Genomic DNA, 20,216 nt, shown 5'->3' with positions numbered 1-20,216 from the left:
GACCTGGATACTGTGGAGAATTGTGCCAATGATGGAGCTGACTAAACTTACAACTCTCTGAAGCTTACTTCGAGCCTGTGCAGTAGCCCACCTCCCCACCACACTCACCCCACCAGACATTGATGCAGCCAGTTAGACCACTCTCTAGGTACCTCTGCAAAAATTTGCCTCCGTGTCCTATGTCTTATGGTCTTCCCAGTGGTCTCCCCTCAAAAGTACTGTACAACATTGTAAAAAAAATTCATTTGGAATCTAAACAAAACTAGTTGTACCTGTTTACCGGCATTTTAAAGTGACGGCTATTCAACACAGCAGTGAGCTAATAAGTTATGCACACCATTCGGTAATGATTCTCCCTTAATTACGTTTCATCTAATTGGAAGTGGTACCATGGGAAATGTATTCACAGAAAAATAAATGCCTCAATTTATTACCATCTCAATCACAAACTAGTTAACTCACTTTTTTCTTTCCTCAGGGTCAAGGGGAATGGCTTTATGAAGAGCCTCAAATTCATCCTCGTGGATCAGAATTGACTTAACGTTGACCTGGACACCTGAAATCTTGATGGTCGGACCCCTCTTCTTACCTGGACCCTTCCCTGAAAGAGAGTGAGAGAAACGGTGAGAGGAGCGGTTGACAGAGTAACAACTGTGTGAGCTCACCCTGCAAAGCCGAGACTTTATAAGGCACTGGTTAGACCACGTTCAAGTTATTGTGAGCAGTTTTGGACCCTTTATCTAAGAGAGGATGTGCTGCCATTCAGGAGGCTCCAGAGGAGATTCATAGAAATGAAAGGGTTAACATATCAGGAGCTTCTGGTGGCTCTGGGGACATCCCACAGGCAGTCAGACTACTAAATAGCTGTTCCACCTGACTCTGCTTTGGACACTTTTAACTTGCACTGGACACTTATAACTGATTTAGCTGACACGTGGCTGTTGTGTTTTACTATTTATTGTTATGTTTATTCTTTAGTGTTGCGTTTGTTATGTTATGATTGCACTGCCTCTGAGGAACGCTGTCTCATTCTGCCCTGCAGAGCTGATGTATGGTTAGAATGACAATAAAGTTTTTTGAATCTTTGAATCAGAATGGGGGAGGGAGAGATCTCACTGAAATATTTCACATATTGAAAGGCCTAGATAGATCGGATGAGCCTAGGATCACAGGGCACAGCCTCAGAATACACAGACAACTCTCTAGAACAGAGAAGCAAAGGAATTTCTTTAGCCAGAGGGTGGTGAATCTGTGGAATTCATTGCCTGTGGAGGCCAGGTCATTGGGTATATTTAAAGTGGAGACTGATGGATTCTTGATTAGTAAAGGCATCAAAGGTTGCAAGGAGAAGTCAGGAGAATTGAGTTGAAAGGGATAATAAATCAACCATGATGGCATAGCAGAGCACACTCGATGGAACGAATGGCCTTATTCTGCTCCTATTCTATGCTGCAGTCCTCCCAGAGGATCACAACGTTGCTGTAGGGTTTGGAGGCTCACGTGTCTCAATGATCCACAGAGCTATGTTGGCTGGAGTCAAGGCTTTATGCTTTGATTCTCGGTAGGGTCACCCATGCCAAACAGGTCATAGGGTTTAGGCCAGACTAAAAATAATCCACCAGCCCTCCAGGTTTGGGGGGGGGGAGGAGGCGGTGGTGGGAGAAGGTTCAGCTCAGAGCTAACAACCCTGACTGCTCCAAACACATTGTGTTACGGAAACAGCAATGGAGAATCCTACATCTGTGTGCAACGGTATTCCTGAGTCTCCACCGGGATCTACTTGACCGACAGTAGTGAAAACCCAGAGGAAGCTACTGCACGATGAAGGAAGCCCTGAACATGGCCAAGATCAAGACCCTGAACCACAACTGGGGCACAATAAAGAAAACGACTGAGCTCAGAGAGAGATGGAGGACCTTCACTGCTGCCCTAAATGCCAGCAGCATAACAGGCATTTGATGACTGATGATCTGATGCTGCAGTGGAGTTGCTCTTTCAGTCTACTCAAGACCTATCAACCGTTTTAGGTGAGGTGTGAGTACACTTGTCGGTGTCATACTTTGTACTGTACCTTCTGAGTAAAGGATAGAGGCACGGATCGCTACAGTGCAGAAACAGGCCCTTCGGTTTGTGCTAGACCATTATTCTGCCCAGTCCTATCAGTCTGCACCTGGACCATAGCCCCCCATACTCCTCCCATCCATGAACTTATCCTAATTTCAGGTTTGAACTCAGAGCAGCCAGGATGGAACCCGGGTCGCTGAAGCCCTGAGGCAGCTGGGCCACCATGACAGCCCTGCAGTCGGTGGATCCCCACCAGGGTCCCTCAGCATTCACAGCACCAGCGTCGGAGGTTAGGACCGTGGGGCCAGGGGAAGCAGAGGCAAACAGGATGGGCGATGAGAGCCCAGGGTCCGGAACTAACCCTCCAGGCCTGGATTCTCCTTCAGCTGTTCCTCAAACTCCTTGAGAGCCATCACACAGCTGTTGTGTATGAGTTCACCCAGCCGCTGCAGGTCTGCAATGGACTTGTCCACAAGCTCAGCGTCACGTGCTATACCCTCGAGCCTAGAACACAGCAAAAGGGAACATCTTCATTAGTTTTTAACAACAGAAACATTCAAATACATTTTAATGCATTTTAGAAAACAGATCACTCCCTCAATAACGTCTTAACTGGTGGAACCAACACACACATTTGAGGTAGAAAGACCAAAGTGCTACTAACATCAAAGTCATAGACAAGTACAGTACAGAAACAGGCCTTTTGGCCTATCTAATCCATGCCAAACCATTTAAGCTGCCTACTCACATCAGCCTGCACTGGGACCACAGCCCTCCATACCCCTACCATCCACGTCTGATACCACTGGACAACAAAAATTTTTGCTTCCTGAATACTTTTGGGTGTATTTCATGGATTTTAAGCTGCTGTTCATGAAAATCACCATGAAATTTCTCTAGCATGCATCACTTTTTTTAAAAAAAGCTTATATTTGTTATTTCAATTCATAGTTCAAGTCAGAATAATTGATGCCAAGATTAAGGAAGGCATTTTGGTTGATCCACAAAACAAACAGGTCATCAATGACAGGCTATTCGAAGAACTTCCAGTGGGAACAGAGAAAATCGCAGGGAAGGCATTCCAGGATGTTGCTGAAAATTTTCTTGGCAACTACGGAGCATCAAACTATGTGCAGCTGGTTGACAACATGCTTCAAGCCCACAAAACCATGAAGTGAAACATGTTACTAAAGATTCAATTTTCTGCATTCCCATTTAGAATTCTTCCCTGCAAATCCTGGCACTGTCAGTGATGAGCACAGTGAAAGGTTTCACCAGGACATTGCGCTCATGGAGAAACAGTATCAGGGCAACTGGAATCCATCAATACTGGCTGATTATTGTTGGACACTTCAGCGAAAAGCTTCAAACACTGAGTACAAACGAAAATCATCAGAACATTTTTAGCTTAGTTGAACTATTGTAAAGCACCCGCACCATTATGCAACTAACTGCATTATATTCAATAAAAGTTAATTACTTGTTTCTCCAAATTCCCACATGATACAAGTAGTCAGAAATTATATTTTGTGTTCAGCTTTAAGCAGTCTATGATAAACCAAAAAAAAAATTCTGAGGAAGCACTTCCGAAAACAGTTGTTGTCCTGTGTACCCAGACTGTGTCGAGTCAGTGCCAAGTATACATTCAGCCAAACAGCTGTCCTCCAATCTCTGCCTGGCCGAACCTTCATGGTCATTAGGATAGTATTAAGATTGACTGCAACAGATCTCTCAGTCAACATTTTCAGCACAGCTAACTGCTGAAGGAACTCAGCACGTCAAGCACAATCTACGGTGGCAGAGGGAGGGTCGACATATCAGGTCAAGGCCTTGCATCAGGACTGAGAGTATATGGGGAGACAGGCGGTACAAAGAGGGAAGGGCAGGGGCAAGGCTGAGCTGGCTGACGATAGGTAGAACCGGGTGAGGAAGGGGTGTTGAAGAGCAGATGGAGCCAGGTGCGGGGTAGAGATGGGAGACAGTGGCTGGTGGGTGCTATCTATTAAAAGGTAAGGAGAGAGGGGAAAGATGGAGCTGGGTGGCATAGCAGAGGTAGATTTAAAGTTAAAGATTAGCACTGTATGTCACATGTGAAAAGCTTTGTTGTGCATCAGCGACCAACACGGTCAGACAGAAGGGCTGAGGGCAGCCCACGAGCATCGCCACGCTCCCTGCACCAACCGAGCATGCCCAGAACTCACTCAGCATAACCCGCACGTCTTTTTGGAATGTGGGAGGAAACCAGAGCACCCGGAGGAAACCCACGGGGTGATGGGGAGAACATACAAAGTCCTTACATGCAGCAGTGGGAATTGAATCCCGATCGCGGGTACCGGCAAGCAGTAAGGTAGCCTCTACGGTACCGTGCCACATGGTAGGGACACAGACCGGAAGGCGTTAATCGGAGACGCAAGATATTTCTGACGTGGAATCCAATAAGGAAGGTGATAAGCAGAATAAAGGGAGAGATGTTGAAAGGTTAGAAGCAGCTGGGGGGGAGTGGATAGGAGATCCAGAAGTTAAAAGTGTGTGAGTAATATGTAGATGTATCCCTCAGCCTCCACAGATGCTGCTTGACATACTGGCTTTCTGTAGCAAAACGTTGGTGCTGCAGGGTAGCTGCGTCTGGTGAGATTCTTGCCCACTGCAAAGAGCCAGCATGCCTCCGGGACAAAAACAGAAGGAAAGTAAGGTGTAGATGTAATAGTCAGGCAATGATGTGGCTAAAACTTTTGAGGAGGAGGAGGAGGATGAATTAAAAGGACTCAGGGTTCTTCAGAAAGAAACCTCACCTTTCAAGAGGAGCACCAAACTTCTTGTAACTCTTAATAAACCTGCAGGAAAATGATAACAATTGAATTATTTATTGAGATACAGCACAGAATAGGCCCTCCTGGCCCTTCAAACTGGGTTGCCTGGCAACTCCAGCGGTGGGAATTGAACCCGTGTCGCTGGTAGAGCGTTGTGCTAACCACTACGCTACTGTGCAACCAATTCACATCAAACAGCCTCGCTTTCTCTGTAATTTATTCCCATACTTCAAGGGAAAAACTGTGAAAGCTAAGTATTATCACACTGTAAGCAACAATCTATAACCTTGCACCCTGCGGGCTGTCTTAGGATTCAACAACAAAAACATGCATTTGTATAGAGCCTTTAACAATGACAGGTGAGACACTAATCAGAACATAACTACTACAATGGATGATTAAAGATTTGCTGAAAGGTAGTGTTTAAGGAGGATTTTAATGAGAGTGAGGTAAATATGTGGCGGGGATCCAGGCCTTGGCACTTGAAGGCATGCCCACCAATGGAACTAAAATAGACTAAGTGTCAGAGAGACCAGAAATCAAGCAGCTGTGATACCTCAGAGGGCTAGAGGAGATCGTGGAGCCAGGGATGGACAAGACATTGAAAAGGACTGAAAGCAGAAATAAGAATTTTAAGCCACACACACAAAATGCTGGAGGTACTCAGCAGGAATAAGAATTTTAAGCCACACACACAAAATGCTGGAGGTACTCAGCAGGCCAGGCAGCATCTATGGAAAAGAGTAAGCAGTCGACGGCCCGAAACATTGACTGTACTTTTTTCCAGGCTTGCTGAGTACCTCCATCATTTTGTCAGTGTCGCTTTGGGTTTCCAGCATCTGCAGATCTTCTCGTGTGTATGAATTTTAAAATGAAAGCACCGTTTAACAGAAGGCACATTAGGTTAGCAAGGTGGGGGGTGATAGCTGAGCAGGCATTGGTGTTAGGGACAGTTTTTGGCGAACGCAAGATGGAAGGCAGGCAAGTAGAATGCTGAACTCTGAAGACTCAAAGTTAAATCAAGCAACATAAGCACAACTTTTCTAAATCTTCAAGGCTTTGAAATGTAAACACAAGTACTAGTAAACAATCTGCAGGAGGAACTCAGCTTGTCGTGTGTGTGGGGAGAACGGTGAGGTGGACAGGAGTAACTGTTTCATGTTTAACACATTAGGAGTGTTGGTGGAACTCGGCAGCATATATAGGAAGAATAGTCGACGTTTCGGGTCGAGACCCTTCATTAGCACTGGAGAGGAAGATCCCTTTACTTTTTCTACACATCCCCTCTTAGCTTCTCAATCCATCCCTCTCCCCACACCTTCCCTTCACCTGGCTTCACCTATCACCTTCCAGCTTGTACTTCTACCCCTACCTTCTTCCCCTTTCCTTTCCAGCCCTGAAGAAGGGTCTCACCCGAAACATCGACTCTTTATTCCTCTCCACAGATGCTGCCTGACCTACTAAATTCCTCCAGCATTTTGGGTGTGCTGCTATGGATTTCCAGCACCTGCAGAAGAGTTTCTTCTGTTTTCTATTGTTGTTTTGGGTTGAAACCCTACATCCTTGTCGGAAATTCCCACCTCCTCCACGGATTCTGCTCGGCCTTCTGAGTTCCTCCTGCTCCACATTCCAGTTCCTGCAGTCGCTTGTGCCTCCAAGCTGGATTGTAGGCAGGACTGTTGGGGGCACCAAGACGGACAAATCACTGCTACCTACCTCCGGATTTCAGCGTCGGTGAAGCCATCCACCATGTCTCTGCGGACGGTTCGAGGCCGGCCTCTTCGCTTGGGCCGCTTCTCTTCATCTTCACTCTCCTCTGTCTCACTCTCCGATCCAGACGAGCGCTGCCGCCTTCGCCGCGACCCAGCGTCCGAATCGCTGCCGTGAGCCCGAGCCTGAAACCGGTGGTAAGGTTAAGCTGGGCACTAGTTTTCCATTTTCCTCACACTTTTCACCCACTCGCCCTTTCTGCTGACATCACCTCCTTGATGAGCTTACAAGGCCACAAGAAACCCTGCAGGAACGACGCTCAAGTGTGAGCCCACACACCAAGTCAGCCACAAGAGTATCAAGTGGTATGGGATCCGGTTCCACACAGCACTGATTTCAAAGGAGGGAATATGGGTGCAGGTGCAAATTGTTTCTCTTAACAAGGACACTGAAATCAAATATTCAAAGGCCTAGGTACAGTGAATGTGGAAAGAATGTTTTCTACAGTGGGTGGGTCCACCAACTGAGGGCACAGCTTAAGAATATAAGGACGTCCCTTAAGAATAGAGGTGAGGAGGAATTTCATTAAACAGAGGGTGATGAATCTGTGGAGGTCAAATCATTGGGTATATTCAAAGCAGAGATTGATAGGCTCTTGAGTAGAAAGGGTGTCAAAGGTCTACAGGGAGAAGGCAAGAGAATGGGGTTGAGAGGGAAAATAAATCAGCCATGATAGAATGGCAGAGCAGACACGATGGGACGAATGGCCTAATTATGCTCCAATGTCTAATGGTCTTCAGATATATTTGGATTGTAAAGTAACTAAGTGAATTTAAGGGAGTTGATTGGTTAAGGGTTATGAGAAGAAGAGAATGGGATTAAGAAAAATCAGCCATGATTGAATGGAAGAGCAGACACAATGGGCTGAATGGCCAAATTCTACTCTATCTTGTGGGTCTTGTCTTGCATCTCTTGCGTGACTGATTATCAGCTGACTTGCAAGGACAGTGAGCAGAGTCTGGGACCAATGGGCTTGTGCTTAAAATAGAAACAACACAGCCAACAGCACAGGGTGAGGCTGTACAGTCCCACGATTCTGAGCTGTCATTCAGGGCGATAACCAATCTGCTGCCTCAATACCCCCAAATTAACGGATCCTGTTTATGATCAAAAATCCTTCAGTCTTCTAATTGTCCCTGGAACCATCAACCACTGTACACCCCACCTCTACATACACAACACCCAGTGTCACTCTATGTACATGCAAGCAATCTAATGTATATCACACTTAATTGTGCTTTATAGGATTGCTTTTATATCTATATTTTTTTTTATATAAGCATCCGTTAGTCTTGTGAGACCATGGATTTGCACCTTGGAAGGTTTCCAGGGCGCAGGCCTGGGCAAGGTTGAATGGAAGACCGGCAGTTGCCCATGCTGCAAGTCTCCCCTCTCCACGCCACCGATGTTGTCCAAGGGAAGGGCATTAGGACCCATATAGCTTGGCACCAGTTTCGTCGCAGAGCAATGTGTGATTAAGTGTCTTGCTCAAGGATACAACATGTTGCCTCAGTCAAGGCTCGAACTAGCGACCTTCAGATCACTAGACGAACACCTTAACCACTTGGCCACGCGCCAACACATATTTATATTTATTGTGGGTTTTTTGTTGTTTTTTATTGTGTTCTTTATGCTTGTTATGCTGCATTGGATCCAGAGTGAAAATCATTTTGTTCTCCTTTACACTCTTGCTGAAGAATGACAATAAACAATCTTGAAGCCTCAACATTTCCAGTGCAAAGGAATTTCAGCCCGAAGTGGATAACCCCCATACGCCTGTGCACCTTGTTTTAGCCTTATTCATTGGTAGAAACAGGCAAAGCATATCCTCCTCAGCTATAGAGAACAGGCTCACCCTAAAGTATAACCCCTCACCCTAGGAGACAGGTCAGTGAAGCTGTTTTGAATCTCCGAGTAAATCCTTTATCTCTTGAGCAACAGTAAGCCCCTTGACCCCAAGTAAGCTGTAAGCGACAGCCACCCAATCTTCAATCAACTATTTGATCTGACTGTAATCTCAACCCCACATTTCCAGCTGGTCTTGGTAACCTTACACCTAGCTTGCTGACCAAGTATCTAGCTACTTCTGTCTTAGGAAGAGTCAGAGCCTGCTTCCACTAGCCACTGAGGGAGAGAGCCCAAACACTCACTAGGTGTCAGTTGCAGTTAGGAGGGGATGTCCCTTTGAAGGATGAGGGAAGGAAAAGCTCCACTGAAAGGTCTGTTCCTGTCTCTCAGATGTCCCCATGTGCCACAACTTTCCAAACACAAAGTGGCCCCTGCTACTAGAATCTGGAACTTGTCTGTCTTCAATCAATGCTGTTCTGAACTTTGAGGCGCTAAGAGAAAGAACACACTGCAGGTCAGGCAGCATCTGTGGAAGGAGAGGCACAACCCCAGCACTTCAGGCTGAGCAGAACAAATGGAAGATTATGACAAGAAATCCTTGTCTCAAAACATCAACTGTTTTTCTCTCTCCACAGGCACTGCCTGATTGAGAAATTTTTATTGGTCCAATATGATCTGCCTTGTCCCAAGACCAGCAAGCTCCAGATCTGAGAGCAAGAAAGGAAGGAATAACACAGCATAAAACTTAGGATCAGAATTATGGCATTCGGGCCATCGAGTCTACATTGTTCCATCATTGTATATTTACTATCCCTCTCAATCCCATTCTCCAGCCTTTGACGCCCATACACTGTGGAAACACTCTGGATTGTTTGAGAGGATGGGCACAATGTCTGACAGTCTCACCTTGGGTGGACTTGCTCCATACCTTTTTAGTTGAACTCCTGCTCCTTGGAAGCATGTAGATTTCCTCCAGCTCCTTCTGCCGCGCCTCCTCTTCGATCTTTTTCCGCTGGTCCTCCGGGATGATGTCATCCCATTCTTTGGTCTGCTTCTCGTCCACTTCTGGCTCGTTCTCCTCCATTGTGGTGAAGTTAGCCACCTGAGGGGGTGACACAAGGAACACAAGAGGGGATAAGGTCACATTACACATCAGTGCCGGTTTAAAGTCCTTCAGCACAACAGTGTGGGCCAATGTTCCTGTGCTGGACTGTTCTGGGTTGCAAAGACGTACAGGTCAGTGGGTTAACTGGTTACACGGGTGTAATTGGACAGCGTGGAAGAGCTTGCTTATGTTATTTTTATTTTAGCAATACAACAGGGAGTAGGCTCTTCCAGCCCTTCGAGCTGCAGTGCCACAGCAACCCTCGACAACCTTGATTTAACCCTCATCGAATCACAGGACAATTTACATTGGCCAATTATCCTACCCGGTACGTCGTTGGACTGTAAGAGGAAACTGGAGCACCTGGGGAAAGCCCACACGTCCCACAAGGAAGATGTAAAGAGACTCCTTACAGAAGACTCTGGGATTGAACTCTGACACTCTGAGCTGCACAGCATCACACCAACCACTACACTATCGTAGCGCTCCATCACCACGGTGTCTCTCTAAATAATTAAATAAACCCAATGCCTCCCCACCACACTTTGTGCTCCAAAACAGATTTATTTATCTCTGAATTATATGACAAGAAATTTATTCTTTGGCAGCAGTACACTAAATTTACTGCAGGTTACAAGAATAAATTATTAGAGCAAAGGACCAACGATGAGGTAGTGTTCATGGGTTCCTGTGTCTCAGTGAGCGATGAAGGAAATAACGCCACAGCATTCTGAATATTCCAAATTCATCAGAAGTCAACTGTTGGCTGATAGTGTCAACAGAGCTGAGGGCCACGAGACAGAGGAGACTACAGATCCTGATATCTGGAGGAAATCAGCATGTCTTAAGACTAGGGGCAGAATTGGGCTATTCAGACTATCAAGTCTACTCCGCCATTCCATCATGGCTGACTTATTATCCCTCTCAACCCCATTCTCCTATCTTTGATGCCCATACTAATCAAGAACCTTTCAACCTCTGCTTTAAATATACTAAATGACTTGGCCTCCACTGTGGCAATGAATTCCACAGATTCACCACCCTCTGGCTAAAGAAATTCTTCCTCATCTCTGTTCTAAAGAGATGTCCTTGTATTCTGAGGCTGCACCCTATAGTCCTAGGCACCTCCAACCCCCCCCCCCCCAAACTGCAGGAAACATCCCCTCCACATTCAGTCTATCTAGGCTTTTCAATATTCAATAGCAGCACCTGTGGTGGGAAAGGCAACGTCAACGTTCTGGGTCAAGACTCTGCAGGGAATCAGAAATGCAGGGCAATTTACAACTTTTAATACAAATCAAATACATCCCCAATCACAATTTGCTGAAGGAACTTCAGAGAGTTAGCCAGCATCTGTGGGAGGAAAGGATGTTTCAGGTCTAAACTCAGCTTCAGGACTGATGCAGGAAACGTTGACAATCCCTTTCATCTCAGAGATACTGCTCAACCTGCTGGGTTCCTCCAGCAGATTAGGTGTTGCTCTAGATTCTGTCATCTGAAGTCTCCTGTGTATCCCCAATTTACCTCAGCAGTCAAGTTTTTGAATGTTTGTCCAAAGATTTTTGCAGGTGATCCAGAATCTGAAATTTGAGGTTTGAAGCACCAAATTGGGAATTTAAATTCAGGTAATTAAACAAATTTGAAATAAAGAAACTGATTTCAGTAAAGGTGATCATAAACAACCAAATAGCGGAGGGAAATCTGTCATCCTGAAATAGTCTGGGATTTGTGACTCCATAAACAAAATACTGTACTTCAGGTTCATTGGTGAGACCAATGGCAGAGGAGCTGTGTGACCTTGGGTTATTATGTGGACCAGGCCCTTATGCCGTGATGTCAGCTGTCGCAGCCACCCAGGGGAACAGCTGCCCGAGGCGGTGTGGAAGAGAGCAGGTGTGCTGGAGTCCGTGCTGGGTTGGGAGCTGGCACCAGCAGGCCGGCTCGCCTGTCGGTGTGGCTCTCCAGTGTTCACTCCTCGCAAGACAAGCCAGATTGCCTTCCACTGCGAATGACCCAGCACCAGTTAAGGAACTGCTGCATGCTTGTTCTTGTAGAAACATGGCTTCAAGGACAACATCCCATGCACCATCGACCTTCAGGCCACGCCACTCGCGGACTTGTGTCAATACTATTTGTGACTATAGGTGCTACTGTAACCATTATGTGCTTGTGCTGTGTTTCACGCTTTGGTCCCGGAGGAACGCTGTTTCATTCAGCTATAAACATGTAGGTTGAATTGACAATTAAACTTGAACTTGTTATGCACCAATGACTCCTCAATGCAGGGGCGGGGTATGGTGACCAAGGAGGAAAAGGTAATAAGGGAATAGAGTGTCACAAGAAAAGGGCGGGTAAAGGGAGGAAAAGGGGAAGGTAAAGAAGGAAGGAGCATGTAGACTGTGTTAATTATTGACTCCTAAGTGCATGGGCAAGAGAGCAAGAAATTCCAGCCTTCTCAGCAAATGAATGAGAACTGTGCATTTAGCACTTCCCTGCATCCAGGATTTGTCCATATTAGGGAGAAAATCAAAAGCAACCAACTATTGCTACAGATTTGGATTCTCCCGTAGGAAGGGATATGAATATGAAGTTATCTTGCTTGTGAGGTAAACACCGCAAATACAAAGCAACCCCCGTATGCCATCACAGCAGGAAGCCTACCAGCTGTACCCAGCCTCACCTTGAACTGGGAGAGCAGTTCGTCAGTGGGGCTCACAGACTGCTCATTCTCTCTCGTTTCCGCCAGTCTCAGGATCTCGTCGATGTCCATTTCCTGGAAGAGGAGAAACACAGACTGAGAACTTTTGAGACATAAAAACAAGCTGCTGGAGGACCCCAGATGGCCAGGCTGCGTCCGTGGAGGGAAATGAGCATTTAATATTACGTGTGGAGACCTTTTATCAGTCCAGCTGAACAGCCTCAAACCAAAAAGTCAACTGCCCATTTCTCTCCACAAATGCTGACTCACTGAATTCCGTGAGACACAGGAGCAGGATTAGGCCACAAAGCCCATCAAATTTGCTCCACCTTAAGATTATGGCTGATTATTTTCACTCTCAACCCATTTTTCTGCCTTTAAGATGATAATTCCTCCAACAACTCATTGTTGTACTTGCAAGAATATTCCATTACAGGTACAGAATTACCTCACAACAGCAGTTCTGGCCGCTGTCCCTGGACCAACCATTGAAAGCAATCTCTGATATTCCCACTCTCCTCCCTTTTCCTTTCCTTTCATAGCATCTACCCAATTCCCTTCTGAAAGCCAAGATTATAAGATTAGGCAACACGCATAAAAATTGCTGGTGAACGCAGCAGACCAGGCAGCATCTCTAGGAAGAGGTACAGTCACATTTTAATTCCACGTCCCATTCCCATTCTGATATGTCTATCCACGGCCTCCTCTACTGTAAAGATGGAGCCACACTCAGGTTGGAGGAACAACACCTTATATGCCGTCTGGGTAGCCTCCAACCTGACGGCATGAACACTGACTTCTCTAACTTCCGTTAATGCCCCACCTCCCCCTCGTACCCCATCCATTATTTATATACACACATTCTTTTTCTCTCTCTCCTTTTTCTCCCTCTGTCCCTCTCACTATACCCTTGCCCATCCTCTGGGATTTTCCCCCAATACCCCCTTTTCTTTCTCCCTAGGCCTCCTGTCCCATGATCCTCTCATATCCCTTTTGCCAATCAACTGTCCAGCTCTTGGCTCCATCTCTTCCCCTCCTGTCTTCTCCTATCATTTCGGATCTCCCCCTCCCCTTCCCACTTTCAGATCTCTTACTAGCTCTTCTTTCAATTAGTCCTGACGAAGGGTCTCGGCCCGAAACGTCGACTGTACCTCTTCCTAGAGATGCTGCCTGGCCTGCTGCGTTCACCAGCAACTTTTATGTGTGTTGCTTGAAAGTCCAGCATCTGCAGATTTCCTCATGTTTGCGATTATAAGATTAACTTTATTTGTCACCTGTGTATCGAAACGTACAGTGAAATGCGTCACTTGTGTCAACAACAAACACAGGCCGAGGATGTGCTGGGGGCAGCCTGCAAGTGTCACCATGCTTCCAGTGCCAATGTAGCATGCCCACGGCTTACTAACCCTAACCTGAACGTGGCAGGAAACTGGAGCACCCAGAGGAAGCCCACATGGTCACACAGAGAGAATGTACAATCTCCTGACAGACAATAACAGGAACTGAACCCCTACTGATGACTCTGTAAAGCTTTACACTAACAGCTCTGCTGCTGCTCTCGAATCAGAATTCTCCGTCACATTCTGACAGATTTCCCAAAATGGCAACTTATTCTTGTCTGCCTCATAAACCTATTCCTGTTTTTTCCATTAGAGCTATTTCTCCCCATTTATTTATTTAGAACATTCACAGACATCACTAATTAATATTCCACATTTCACACCTCTTCACTTTGCTGTGCGAAACTTGACTGATGATTTTACTAAGGAAGGATTGATAAGTTCGATGGAACTAGGAGCCTCTTAACAAAGTCCAGTAATACCTGCGGCTCAGACTCCTCGCCTTCCGGCTCCTTGAACAATTCCTCTGCTCCGAACTTCAAAATCGCTGTCAGCTCCTCCTTGTTGAATGGTGTTGAGCTGGAAGCAAAAATTCACCATCAGAAAGGAACACAGTAGTCATTCTAGTTCACATTATGTCACTAAAGATTTCCACACATGTACTGAGGAGAGCATTCTAATTAGTTGCATCACCATCTGGTATGGGGGGGGGGGGGCGGCCACTGCACAGTAAATAAAAAATGTTGCGGAGGGTTGTAAAACTCAACCAGCTCCATCATGGGCACTATCCTCCCCAGCATCAAGGACATCATCGAAAGGTACTGTCTCAAAAAGGCATCCATTATCAAGGGCCCCCATCACCCCCGACATGTCCTCTTCTTATTACCACCATCAGTCAGGAGGTACAGGGACCTGAAGACCCACACTCAATGTCTTAGGGACAGCTTCTTCCCCTCCACCATATTTATGAACGGTCCATTAACTCAGGAAAACTACCTCACTACTTTTGCTCTCTTTTCTCATTAATTTTATACATTGGGGACCCGAGTCACCCCAACCACAAACTGTTCCAGCTGCTACCATCCAGGAAACGGTACCACAGCATAAAGGTCAGGACCAACAGGCTCCGGGACAGCTTCTTCCTCCAGGCCGTCAGACTGATTAATTCATGCTGACACAACTGTATTCCTATGTTATACTGACTATGCTGTTGTACGTGCTATTTATTATAAATTACTAGAAATTGCACATTTAGACGGAGACATAACAAAGATTTTTACTCCTTATGTATATGAAGGATGTAAGTAATAAAGCCAATTCAATTCACACACACATATATATATACACATACATACACACACACACACACACACACACACACACGTACGTATATAAAAATAAATAATACACACATTTTTTCTTATTGTACTTTATAGTTTTTTAAATGTATTGCACTGTATTGGTGACATAAAACAACAAATTTCATGATATACATCAGCAATAATTAACCTGATTCTGATGTGAGCATTTATTACTCTTCCGTGATTTCCCCGAGATAGTCCCCACCTGGGTGCTTTTAAAGGACAATTAGGAGCTACCCACATTGATTGCCCTGTAGCCACAGAAAGCCTTAACCAGACCAGTCACGGCTGGCAGGATAACTTCCTTGAATGTTTCTACAATTCAAGAGATATGTGGTTGTTATTAATGATGCCTTTTATTCTAATATTCTTGTAGTGTGCTTGGTGGGAGGATTAGGGGGCAGTGTATGGTGAGATAGGAGAACATAAAGGTACGAAGGGAATATAGGGGCAAAGTGAGAAGTCAGAAAGGGAGGAAAGGGGAAGAGAAAATAGTGAGGAGCGCTTTGACTGTACTACTTACTGTGAAGGACGGGCTGAGTTATCCAACACCGTCCGCCCTGTGGTATCCATCCTCTGGATAACAAGATGATCCAGGACCATCTTCTTCTTGGCACGCTCGATGATGTCCTCCTCCACTGTCCCTTTCGTAACCAGGCGGTAAATATTCACCTGCAATATTGGGACAGAACCTTACAGGCTACGGACGGTGATGGTCATGCAAGGATTAGCCTCTGTGATGAAGGGAAAGACCACGCAGTTGGAATTGCTGTTGGTGTTCACATGCCAGGGTCCGATGTATTGGGCACGTTTATGAAAAATGGCAGAAACAAAACACTGGCACCAGAGTAACACATACAAAAATGAGGGATGAACTCAGCAGGTCAGGCACAGCCTCTGGAGGGAAGTAAGCAGTTGACATTTCAGGCCGAGACCCTTCGTCAGGACTAGAAAGAGAGCAGATCCCAGAATTAAAGGTCGGCAGAAGGGGGAGGAACTCAAGCTGACAGGTGATAGGCGAATCTAGGTGAGTGGGAGGCAGGGAGGTGGGAGAGATGGTGAAGAAGTGGGAATGATCTGCGACACTGGGAGATGACTGGTAGAAGAGGCAGAAGGCTGAAAAAGGTAGATTTGATTGGACAGGAGAGTGGACCATGCAGCGATTTCCCTTTCGATACTTTTTCCCTTGTAAGACCTTCCCCTTGCTTAAGGAAGCTTCGTGGACGCCACACACACAAAATGCTGGAGGAACTCAGCAGGCCAGGCAGCATCTATGGAAAAGAGTAAACAGTCAACAGTTCAGGCCGAGACCCTTCCATCAATCCTCAGGTCTCAGCTCGAAACTACTGCTGTTTACTAATTTCCATAGATGCTGCCTGGCCTGCTAAGTTCTTCCAGCACATTGTGTGTATTGCTTTGATATCCAGCATCTGCAGATTTCTCGTTTGTGGATGCCACTTGGCTCACATTATGGCATGTCAAACTGCTGGGGTGAACAGTGGTTCTGATGAACTGTAGATCATGGTCTCTGTGATGGCTTGCATGGCGGGTAGTGGGTGGGAGGGAGGCTGATGCTTTTTGCTGAGACAGGTGGGGGCTGTTGTTTGTGCATGGGTGGGGGGGGGAGAGCTTGGAGTTCTAACGTTTTCCTATCAATTGTTCTTTGGTGATTTTCTTCTGTTTCGTGGATGTCTGCAGAGAGTAAGAATTTCAGGTCGTATATTGTATACATTCTCTGATATTAAATGGAACCACCGAATCATTGAACCAAGGTGGTTGGTTTTATTAAATCCTGAATATCACAGTGAGGACTCGGCATGTTTACCACATGCTTTAGAAGCTTTTAAGCAGAGAAGTTCAAGGTGGTGGTGGCGCTGATACGATCCACGCACTCCCTGCAAGCACACTGACCTGTTTCTTCTGGCCTATCCTGTGGGCGCGGGCCTGAGCTTGCAAGTCATTCTGAGGATTCCAGTCAGAGTCGAAGATGATCACAGTGTCAGCAGAGGCCAGGTTAATCCCGAGTCCTCCCGCTCTTGTGGAAAGGAGGAAGCAGAAATCCTGAAACGGGAAAACAATCCAGAACATGTACAGAAAGGACTCACAGAGCTGTGAACACAGTGAGATCCTGAATACCTGTATAACGGCTTGGTATGGCAACGACTCTGCACACGATCGCAAGAAACTGTAGAGAGTTGTGGACACAGCTCTGCACCTCACAGGAATCAGCCTCTCCTCTATGGATACTCTGTAAAGCAGCCGGCATAATCAAAGACCCCACCCACCCCAGACATTCTTTCTTCTCCCATCGGGCAGAAGATACAAAAGCCTGAAAGCGCGTACCACCAGGCTCAAGGACAGCTTCTATCCCACTGTTATCAAACTCCTGAATGGAACTTTTGTACAGTAAGATGGACACTTGGCCTCACAATCTACCTCATTATGATTTTGCACATAATCATTTACCAGTAGCTTTTACATTTTATTCTGATTATTATTGTTTTACCTTGTTCCAGCTCAACGCACCATATAATGATTTGATCTGAATGAACAGTGTCTAAGCCAAGCTTTTCACTGCATCCTGGTACAAGTGACAAAGTCAATGATAAAGTCAATTTATTATCGAAGTATATATATGTCACCATATACCTTGATATCCATTTTCTTGCAGGCATTCACAGGAAAAAAAATAGAATTTTATGGAAAAAAAACTATAAACAAGTACTTACAAACAACCAATGTGCAAACAAAACAAAATAATAAATAATACTGAGAACATGAGCTGTAGAGTCCTTTAAAGTGAGTCCATAGGTTGTGGAATCAGTTCAATGTTGAGGTGAGTAAAGCTATCCCACACCAGTTCTGAAGCCTGATGGTTGTTAGGTAATAACTGTTCCCTTTGCTTAGTTGTGAGGGACCTGAGACTCCTGTACCTCCTACCCGATGGTAGCAGTGAGAAGAGAGCATGGTCCTTGATGACGTATGCTGCTTTCCTGTGGCAATAAGGCGGCAATTGTGCCCTCTGGACAATAATAAACCAATGCCAATGCGTTGTGCGGCAGAAGCAGATTTTTACAGAAACTTTCAAAAAGGAAATAATAAATTTTTCAGAGCAAAGATTTCATAAAGTGACAGGAAAATAGCAAGCAAATGGAGCTAAGTGAATACCCCCTTGCAGCAGCATTCTATGTTTGGAGCTTATCAGGCCTGTTGGCTGAGCAGCAGAAATGGGGAGAATGAGCCAGGTGTTCCCAAGGAAGAAAAGCAAGAACGTACAAAATGCTGGAGGAATTGAGTGGGTCAGGCAACATCTGTAGAAATTGGAGTCCAGATGAGGGGTCTCAGCCTGAAATGATAACTGTCCATTTTTTGCAAATTTCTACAGATGTACCGTAGAGAGTATTCTAACTGGCTGCATCACTGTCTGGTATTGTCGGGGGGGGGGGGGGGGGAGAAAGACCACTACACAGGATCAAAATAAGCTGCAGAGAGGTGTGAGCTCAGTCAGCTCCGTAGTGGGCATTAGCCTCCCAGCATCCGTGCCATCTTTAAGGTGCGACGCCTCAGGAAAGTGCCATCCGTCATTAAGTACTCCCCATTACCCAACACATGCTGTCTTCTCACTGCTACCATCGGGAAGGAGGTACAGGAGCCTCAGGTCCCTCACCACCAAGCACGGGAACAGTTATTACCGAGCAACCATCAGACTTCAGAACTGGTGCGGATAACTTCACTCACCTCAACACTGAACTGATTCCACAGCCTATGGACTCACTTTAAAGAACAACTCATGTTCTCAGTATTATTTATTTACTTATTTTGTTTTATTTGCACAGTTTCTCTTTTGCACATTGGTTGTCTGTAAGGCTTTGTGTATGTATAGTTTTTTTTCATAAAATTCTGTTCCATTCTTTAAAACCTCCTGTAAATGCCTGCAAGAAAATGGATCTCAAGGTAGAATATAGTGACATATATATACTTTGATAATAAATTTATTTTATCTCTGACTTTGTCACTTGTACCAAGATGCAGTGAAAAGCTTGGCTTAGACACTGTTCATTCAGGTCAAATCATATACACCTTCACTAATCCAGCACCACTGGGACCTGAGAAGTGCCAGATTAGTGAAAATGCCGAATTACAGAAGGATCACATTAAGCATAATCAGTGCCGGATTATTGAAGGAACCGGATTACAGGTAGTTGGATTAGTGAAGGTTGACTTGTACATATATGTAGTCTTCAATACATACTGCCTAGCCTGCTGAGTTACTCCAGATTCCAACAGTCTCTTGTGTATCCATGAAATGAAGAGTATAAATGTGCAAGAAGGGTCAATTTACAGAACCCTACAATTTATACAAAGCAACAAGGCTCTGGGTCGGAATTCTTCAGCTGAGGGGCCAAAACAAGCCTCTGGCCTCAGGGACACACAGAGGTGCTTTATTTATAACACAAAGGAGGAGCAAGCATGGCCAGCACGCGGTTTCTAGAATTCCGATGGAACGAGGGAGGAAACGTGAGAAGAACCATGGTGACGGCAGCATTACAGGACAGCCAGGTTTAGAATTCTCCCTAGATGGATTTCGGAAAGATAGCTGTCGTGAGGTGGATGAACCGGGTAGTGCAAGTTTTCAAGAACTGGAACATAAGGCTGTGCCAGGCTGGGCAGTGAAGAATCAATCCTCGTATTTCCTTCCTTTGAATTTTTGGCATAAAGCAAGTCGTGCATGCACACAACCCGTCCCCAACTCATACTGCACAAATACACACTGAAATGTGCACCAAACACAGACAAAGATTGAGAAGAAGAGTGTGGTGTGTTGGTCTTCATTAGTTGGGGACCGAGTTCAAGAGCCACAAGGTAAAAGAAGTAATGGAGGCTCATAGAGGTAATATTGCAGATCAATAAAATTCTGGTTAGACCACACTTGGAATATTGTCTTCAATTCTGGTCACTTCCTTATAGGAAGGCTGTGGAAGCTTTATAGGGGGTGCAGAGATTTACCAGGACACTATCTGGATTGGAGAGCATGCCTCTTTGGTGAAGGAGGATTAGAGGTGACAACAGAGGTGTACAAGATGGAAGAGGAATATATAGAGTGGACAACCGGAGACGGTTTTCGAAGGTGGAAATGTCTGATATGGGGGGGAGTATTTCAAGATGAATGGTGGAAAGTATAGGGGAGGATGTCAGAGGGAAGTTGTTATTTTTTTTTAC

The 20,216-nt window shown here is 45.5% G+C and overlaps 1 protein-coding gene across 8 annotated transcripts in view; it reads right to left on the bottom strand.

The window, feature by feature from the left end:
• chd2 (chromodomain helicase DNA binding protein 2) overlaps positions 1-20,216 on the bottom strand; it is a 130,458-nt gene that overhangs the window by 27,078 nt on the left and 83,164 nt on the right. For 7 of the 8 annotated variants that reach the window (XM_072278097.1, XM_072278099.1, XM_072278100.1 and 4 more), the window contains 9 exons: positions 16,908-17,057; positions 15,520-15,668; positions 14,118-14,214; positions 12,278-12,370; positions 9,421-9,594; positions 6,591-6,769; positions 4,857-4,898; positions 2,426-2,568; positions 463-601 (listed from right to left, as the gene is read on the bottom strand). In XM_072278097.1, coding sequence (XP_072134198.1) covers positions 463-601; positions 2,426-2,568; positions 4,857-4,898; positions 6,591-6,769; positions 9,421-9,594; positions 12,278-12,370; positions 14,118-14,214; positions 15,520-15,668; positions 16,908-17,057 — 1,166 coding nt within the window. Of the gene's footprint in view, positions 1-462; positions 602-2,425; positions 2,569-4,856; positions 4,899-6,590; positions 6,770-9,420; positions 9,595-12,277; positions 12,371-14,117; positions 14,215-15,519; positions 15,669-15,697; positions 15,944-16,907; positions 17,058-20,216 lie in introns of those variants that run through there. The other variant, XM_072278105.1, reaches the window with a different exon arrangement.

This window comes from Mobula birostris, chromosome 14, assembly GCF_030028105.1.
Source record: "Mobula birostris isolate sMobBir1 chromosome 14, sMobBir1.hap1, whole genome shotgun sequence".
In the NCBI taxonomy this organism is placed as follows: domain Eukaryota; kingdom Metazoa; phylum Chordata; class Chondrichthyes; order Myliobatiformes; family Myliobatidae; genus Mobula; species Mobula birostris.
This window is presented reverse-complemented; position numbering and strand designations above follow the sequence as displayed.